This window comes from Dipteris shenzhenensis, chromosome 22 (genome assembly GCF_047967505.1).
Source record: "Dipteris shenzhenensis isolate YYH24624 ecotype China chromosome 22, Dip_SZ_1.0, whole genome shotgun sequence".
NCBI classification, from domain to species: Eukaryota; Viridiplantae; Streptophyta; class Polypodiopsida; order Gleicheniales; family Dipteridaceae; genus Dipteris; species Dipteris shenzhenensis.
The window spans coordinates 23,731,387-23,739,587 of record NC_141617.1 but is presented as its reverse complement, the minus strand read 5'-3'; the positions used below and the strand labels follow the sequence as shown (position 1 = coordinate 23,739,587).

The following is an 8,201-nucleotide window of genomic DNA, read 5'->3' as shown; positions in this document are numbered from 1 at the left end:
ACTGAATTTGGGATGCCTTAGACCACATGGCTCTACTACATTATCAAAAAGTGTATAAGTCAAGTGAGGCTTTCTACTAAAAATGGTTTCAAATACAACTGGGCCGGTATTATTCATGCAAGAATCATGGGATAAGTTTTGGGTAAGGAGAACATAAGAAGTCTTACACAGTCAAAGGTAAGACAAATGTTGGCTAGATTGTTTGAGTATGCCACTATAGCAACACAACCTAGGAGGCTCATGGGAGTAGAAGGAGGTTCAAAGAGTCCAGAAAAGATATCCCTCACATACGAGGAAAGAGTTGAGATGAAATAAGGTGAATTACATTCAAAAGGCCTACCGTGATGGGAGATTTAGGTTTGTATAAAGAAGAGAGTGGTCAGACCAATAAATAAAGTTTGTCCCAAATTTTGTATGTTGTATTTTTTGTTTGTCCATATTTGGTCAATGGTGGACCCATGTATAATTGTTGGTTGATGTATTAATTGGATGAAAATTTTTTGTGCCATATTTGTACAAAGTTGTGTTGTACTCTTGTTGGGATTGGTGAAGTTAATGTTGAAGTCTCCTATGATTGTGGTTGGTGTTGAAGGATTATTTTTGCATAGGAGGCATGCTAGCGAGATGAAATAAGTGTTGTAGTTATTGCCATGGGTGCTTTGTAGACATTTATTTGTTATGGCAGTCTCATTGAAATTATTGTTTGCTAAGACTATGAGCAAGGACACTATTCCCATTTCGTAGATGTATTCCTCATTTTGCAAGTGCATGTCGTCTTCGTAACAGTTGCAATCCCTACTCCATTGGTCTTTTGCAAGCATCTAAAATTTGGTAAGGAGAGCCTTGTGAAATTGTTGTTATGCAATTCTTGAAGACATAGGATTGTTGCACTTAGGAGGCTTTTGTCGTAAAGGATGTCTTAAAAATGTGAGTTTAGAGTTCTCGTGTTTAGTGATTCAAATGTCTTCATTTGATTTCGTTGGTCTGATAAGTTCTCTTGTATTGGGATCCATTTTTGCTCGAGTTGTAGTCTCTCAATTTCTTTGATAACATTGTTCTCTACTTTGATGTGCTTTGGTTCTAATGGATTGATGAGGAAAATGTTTTTTGGGTTGCATATACATAACAAGGCTATGTACGATGTTAGGCCATGTGTTTTGATGAAAGATGGGTCAAATGCTAGGCAATCCATGGATAGTCCTTCAGAATGATGGATTGTCCTAGCAGTTGCGGGTTGTATTGGAAATTGGTATCTTGTGACTGTGTTCAACTTGTTCTTGCCTATTTAAAATTCTCTTGTGATTGGATGTGTTGGAGTCCAAGCTGATGGAATATTGTCCTTGTACAGAGACAAGATATTGAGGTGAGCTTTTCTTCCTGTAGTGTTGTTGCTAAACAATACCAAAACAACATGGGGTTTTGTGGTTGAGTCAGAGTCTTTGAAAATCTGATCAGCTCCATTGACCAATCCATCAACAATGTCCAAATTTCTAGAAAAAAATTTGACTATCATTCCTGGTTTTAAATGTAGTGTTTTATGTAAACCTGCTCTCTTCCTTGGATGTGTTGGGATTGTAATTTTTTTGCTACATGTCTTGTGTCTTTGGTTGATTGCTTGAAGAATGTGAGGTCTCCTTGGAGTAAATCAAACACCTCTTTGTTATGAATGTCCTTTCTAGCATTAGTGTAGGAAAGGTGGGTAATATTTTGTTTTTGCAATGGTTTCCTTAGGTAGTTGTCGTTTATGTTAGTGGTGTCGCCAAAACTGCCAACTGCCGGTTGAACGACCTGTGCCATGGGTCACATGCACTCCCTCGAAACCTCGACGCTCGAAAAGTGATGCGTAGTTGACATTTCTTGACGGATCACTTCCCTCTAAGCTTGACGGCCGAGAATGGCCATGTGTCGACCTTACTGGTTGGAATCTGACCGGATTTGGCTTCTGGCCTACTGGCCGGTCATCGGAATCCTTCCGGATTTCTCTCGAGAAAGGCCTCCCCATCGCCCTTCCCTACTCCTCTCTCTCTCTCTCTTTCTTCCTTCTTCTCTCTCTTTCTCTTGCTATTTCCATCCCATCTTTTGATCCCCCTTTCTCTCTCTGTCTTCTTCTTCTTCTTTTCTCTCTCTCTCTCTCTTTCTCTCTCTCTCACCCTAGGCACATGAGACCTTTTTCAAGCCTTGGAGGCAGCTTTGAGGCTGATGTGGCAAGAGGAGGGCCAAACCTTGTGTGACTTGCAATGGAGTGCAAAGGCAGGCAAGGGGAGGGAAAGGAAGGAGGCCACTCTCTAAAGAGGAATGCATCTCTCTCACATGTGGCCATGGGGAGTTTGTGAGTAGAGAGACACAAGAGAGACGAAGATGGCTGGGTGTGTGGGGGCAGCTTCTTCTTCTTCCTTGACCTTTCTTCCATTTCCTTCTTCTTCTTCTTCTTCTTCATCAACAATCAGGGCTCGTTGCTGCCATAGCCACCATCGCCATCGCCATCGCCATAGCTATAGCCATAGCCTCCGCCTGCTTGCCTCCCCCTTCCTCCCCCCTCGCTTCCTCCTCCCCCCTCCCCCCCCTCCTCTTCCTCCCCCCCTTCATCACCCCCCCCCCTCCTCCTACACCCCCCCCCCTTCCTCCTCCATCCGTCGCCTCCCCCCCCCCTCCCACCCCTTCTCCTTCCTCACCACCTCCCTCCTCCCTTCCCTCACTAATGCCACCCCCCTCTTGGTCGTCAAATGGTCCGCTTACGCTGCCCTCTCCCTCTCCCTCCTCCGTGCCCTCTCCAGCTTCCTCTCTCAGCCCGCCCTCTGGGTCTACTCCACCTGGTTCCTCGTCATCTGGCCCATCCCTGCTGCCCTCGCTTTCGGCATCTGGACGCTGTCCGTGGCTTTGAAGTTTTCGCAGAAGAAAGCCAAGGATTGGGAGCAGGTGCTCATGCTAGCTGGTTGCGTTACTTGGTTGATCCTTGTTCCGTTAGCGCTACGCAATGGCTATGTGGACGGTTGGCCTCTTCTCCTGTTCTACATATATATGAATTTCTTCCTCATGAGCGCTGTTATCAGGCGGCGCAAGTATGGAGAGCTTAGTCCACGCTCCGAGGATAAGCAATGGTCGAGCACACCGTCTCGAGTAGCTCAGGTTGCCTTCGTAGTCTCTGTAGTTGCTGGTCACTGGCTCGCAGCCTTTCAGGGTCCTCACCTGTACTTCTCCTGGAACTGGCAATTGCCGAGCCGTATTGCTGCGGCTCTGATTGTCTTGGCGTTGGTGGTCCATTACAATGCTACCTATTTCCTGGGCAAATATTTTGACAGGCTCGTGAAACCGACGGCGTTGGTAGTTTTTGGACCTTTCAGATTTGTTCGCCACCCCATTTATGCCAGCTACATGCTTCTATTTGCAGGGTATTGCGTTGCCCTCCGCGCTTACTGGAGCATGGTCTTCCTTCTAGTTGCCTGTATCCTGTACTATGAACAGCGCGTGAAGTTGGAGGAAGATATGCTCACAGAAACTTTCGGCGACCAACACAGGGCTTACAAAGATAAAGTGAGATACAAATATTTACCCTTTCTGTACTAAGAAGTCAAACAAAGCAGTTTGTCATTGCTCACATCCTTCCTGAAATGCAAATTTCTGTCCTTGCTCTCAATGGCAGTTGCAGTCATATGCTCCTTTCTCTGTAACAGCCTATGTCTGTTTAGAAACAGTCTAAAGACAGTCTATGGTGCATGTTGGATTTTGTCCTTTGAAATTTTTGTATAAGTGGAGAAGATTTTTGTGAGTGATAGTTGGGACATGTGCAGGTTTCTCCCCCATCCCTAGGACAGCCTAAAAATTCCAGACAATTTAAGGGCTCTTGCTTTAACTTGTGGACATTCACATGTATGTCCAGAATGCCTTTTAAAACTTCAATAGTTTCTTTTTGTTTTTTCTTGGGTAGTCTCTTGTGATGTTGCTAACTATCTTTGTCACTAGTCCATGTATCTGGATGGAGCAATGTGAGATTGCTGAAAATAAAAGAAGCTTAGCAATGGCTTTAAACAAAAAGGCCTTAAATAAAACCCTCATCAGACATTAGAATGAGTTTGAACGCTGGCCCAGGAGGTTTAGTCAGCTGCAATACTCTGGTGATTAGGCATATGAGATAGGTAAGGGTAACAGAATGATGGCTAAGGAAAATGCGCAAATGCTTCACTTGGACAGTTCCTATCTAGTAGTTTTGGGAGAAGCAGAGTCTCTTCCATTCAGAATATAGCTGATCTCCTTGAAAATAGTTGTAGGCCCCTTAGAATTCATAGCTTCCCCAAGAAAAGGATCCTGTCAAGATGAAAATAGGCTTACCGTTGGAAGAAAAGGGTAAATAGGATCTACCTAGAATATTATCTATTAAGTGGGGAGATGTAGAGACAGGGCTAGGCTAGAGAGAGAGAGAGAGAGTCTATTAACATCGACGGGACACCAAAAGGTATATGGGACAATAGAAAGATCCTCTAATACAACAGCTTAGGGAGGGCACATGGCAACTCCCAAGGAGTGCATAAAGCAACTCTGATTATTTAGAGTACCTATATTATATTGTGGGAAAAACAAATATAATCGACCATACATCACTTTAAGACCGAGAGCCTTTAGCTTTTGTTTTAATTCTTGAATGAGTGCTATTCCTCCACGGTACAATGCCCACTTTCCATCCTTCCTGGCAGCCTTAACCTTGGCTAATTCTGTTGCTTTATCCTTCAGTTGAGCTCTAGTAAGTTGATGAATGTTCTTCGAGTTGCTGTAGGAGGACCCGAGCTTGCTCCAGAAGATCCACCATCATTTCGTGAGCACTTGTCGAAAGCGTATCTTTTTGGTAGTCTTTCTCCTCTTCATAGTCTTCAAAGTTGGCATCTTTTCCCGGTCCTCTCATGGCGCTTAGAACTGAAAGATACAAATAACACTCTTCGAGAGAGCATGGAAAATGCGCTTTTGAAGAGTACACTGTGCACACATATTGCAGACCCAAAGACTTGAGAGGCAAGGCCGACCAATACCAAGACCTTGATGCTGTCCCATTGACAATGTAGGGCACTTCTGCAAGCCAAGGAATATGGCTTGTTTTGTCCACCGGGATGCAAGGTTACTGTGTGAGTGAGAGATTGAGCTAGGAGTAGTAGATTCCAAAAGAGAGCTGAGAGATGACTGAAATATAAGAGCTGAGAAGTGAGCTGTGCAAAACTGTAAATAGAACTGTAAAGAGCTGCTGAAACAGTTACCCCAACCTTACTCCATTTGCTGGTCCAACACCCTGCTGAAGGCTGCATGTACTTCTCCCACAGATGGCTGACTGATGGGAGGCTGATCAGGGCCAGAAGAGGGAAGGCAGAGAGGCTGCTCCGAGGGCTGAAGCTTGGCTGAGGAAGTGCTGAAGGTTGGAGGGCTTCTGAATGAGGAAAGAGGGCAGCCCAGGGCCTTTTATAGGACTGGCTGGGCCAACCAGCAAGCTGTGAACAGCCGACTGAGTCGCGGCTGATTTACAGGCTGGTTGGCTTAGTTTCCAGCCTATAAGTAGCCCCCCTTGGCTCATTTGCCAGGGGATTTTTTGGGCAGCCTTTGCAGGCTGCCTTTCCTGCTTGCTCTGGGTCTTCTTGGTCAGCCTTTGGGGGCCCCTCTGGGGCTCCTAACCTAGGCTATGACCTAGACCTAACTAAAGGAGAGGCTAAAATGAAATCGTTTAGACTTCACAAGCAGTTGTAGCTTGAATGAAGAGATTTTGGACTACTTTTTGATTAGCCTTCTCCTTTAGTGCTAGCCTTCATGGCTGAGTCTGCCCTTCACCTCTCGAGTGCCGATAGAAACTCAGTATGAAGACTTTGTAATGGATGCTCAAGTATGTGTGGGTGTGTGGATTTGTATGTGAGAGAGCATATTTTTAAACTATGGTCTACACCCACTATTGGGCCCTAATGACATCAGTGGGGATGTCATAGTAGCTAGTTCTTGCTATGCATGATAGAGTTTATGGTTTTCAACCTTATGAGTGACTATCATGAGATTGAAACTGCACTATGTTGTGTTTTTAAAGGATGAGTTTGGGAATGTTTCCAGATTCATCTAGGTATAGACCTAACTAAACCCTAATATGGAAACACTAACTTGTTCTCCAGTGGATACCAGTGAACAAGATTGACTGTACGACTTGACCTAAGGCTTAGAGACTGACTTACGTAGCTTGTGCTTGACTATCCTTGGACAATGGCTCACAAAGGGGTTACATCATACGACAAAATCTCCGATGTAGCTAGTTTGTCACTTGCACCCAAGTGCAGGGGTGCATATGTACCATCCATGTGGGAGTCCCCCAATTCAGATTTTTAATGCATTATCCCTTCTGGCTCCATGTTCTGTAATCTCTTCTTGGATACCACCTTTGTTTGCCCTTTCGACGGGACACTTCCTAATGAGGCATAACCCTTTACAAGAGACATTCTAATGAAGAGACATTCCTATTGTAATGTACCCTCTCATAAAGGGTCACACCCTTCACAAGGGGTACACACCTCTTCATGCACATACCCTTTGGAGTACACACCTTTTCATGTGTGACTTTTCACTCTCTATATAAGAGAGGCCAAATTGTATGGATGACACAATCACATCCACCCTACAGATATTCAAGCAATACAGTTATTCCTTGTTCTCTGCTATCTCAGTCTCCTTTCTGTTCCTTAGCACAGTTCTAAATATAGTAAATCTAGGATTTCTTACAGTGGTACCAGAGCAAAATTCGCTCCTGCTTGTAGGAAATGCCCCCCACCTTCTAGCGCTGATCTGATACATTTTTGCCGCTAGAAGGACATCCGTGCACATTGTGCATGGAAGAGATGGAGAGGATGAGCGTAAAATTTTTTAACGCCCACCCGGCCTAAAGTCATCCTGGCCTCTCCATCTCCCTCACATCACAAGTTGATGTGAATGGACACGACCAAAATCGTGTCCTTTTAGGTGCTTGGGCTGTCCCAAAACCAAGGGACGCACCTTTTCCACCATGGGACACACCTTTGATTTTTGGGTAAAAAAGGGAAAAAAATAAACCCATCCCCTATCCCTAGGTTTACCCTAGCTACCTAGGGTTAACTAAACCCCACATTTGATTTTTGGGGCAACTAACCCATTAGGCAGCCCTAGCGAAAAGTCGCAGCCTCTCCTTCAACAAAAAAAAAACTGTACGGACTTCCGTACCTTCTGCGCCAGCCGTACAGCCTGCGCAGCCAGCCGTACAGCCCTGCGCCATCATCTCCGTACCTCCCTGCGCAGCCAGCCGTACAAGCCAACCGTACAGCTAGCCGTACAGCCAGCCGTACCCCCTGCTCACAGCCAGCCCTGCATACGCGATCCCGCTACAGCCCTGCGCTGCCAGACCCTGTTTCGCCATGCACGCTGCCAGCCCTGGTTACTCCCAGCCCTTGCCTCGCCATTTTTGCTGACAGCCCCCCTCGCTATTTGCAGCCCTAGCCTTGCCATTGCAGCCCTGGATACCTGCCTTTTCCTGACAGCCTGCTGCCCTCTCCTTGTTTCGCCATTTTCACCCTGCCAATTCAGCACCAGTTGCCACTATTCGCGCGATGAAGACAGCCCGTTGACAGCCCGGACCAGACAAACCTCGAGCACTCCTCGCAAAATACTGCAACCTCGAGCACAGCCTGGACCTCCGGACAACGATTTGCAGCCTTCTTCTACGCAATCACTTGGCAGATTAAAGTATTGCCAGGTGGAGTCTTTCCAATCTGCTTTTTACAGATTCTCTTTAACAAATTACAGCAAATGAAAGAATCCACATTAAAGCATGGAAACCCCTGGTAATTCACCCGGCCTTTCAAGGACACCTCAGGCACCTGCTACTACACAATATCGGGTTCAAATTGCACAGCCAGCCCATTTTGGAGCCTTTGCATTTTGGGTCTTCTGTGTCACGTGCCCTCCGAGTGACTTGGATCACATCCTCTACCTTCTGCGTGAGGCACCTCAGTTACATTATTTCCTCAGCACAGTACAGGTTGTGTTCCACGAGACACGAAGATATCCGGAACACGATATTCCTCAGGAGTTTGCTGTTCATTTTTGGAGAGAGTTTTACCCTTCACCTTCGGCATCTCCAGGGTACTCTCCACCTCCTTCAGCTCCCAGATATCCTCCTCTACAGGTTGTACCTTCTCCAAGTCAGTATTTACATTCTG

At 45.8% G+C, this 8,201-nt stretch overlaps 1 protein-coding gene across 1 annotated transcript; it reads left to right on the top strand.

Annotated features, from left to right (window-relative positions):
• The first annotated feature begins 2,662 nt into the window (after positions 1–2,662).
• Positions 2,663–3,935, top strand: LOC147887900 (uncharacterized). Its single transcript, XM_087393244.1, has 2 exons — positions 2,663–3,531; positions 3,789–3,935. The coding sequence occupies exons 1-2, from the start codon at positions 2,923–2,925 to the stop codon at positions 3,933–3,935; spliced, it is 756 nt and encodes a 251-aa protein (XP_087249370.1). The 5' UTR covers positions 2,663–2,922.
• The last annotated feature ends 4,266 nt before the right edge of the window (positions 3,936–8,201 follow it).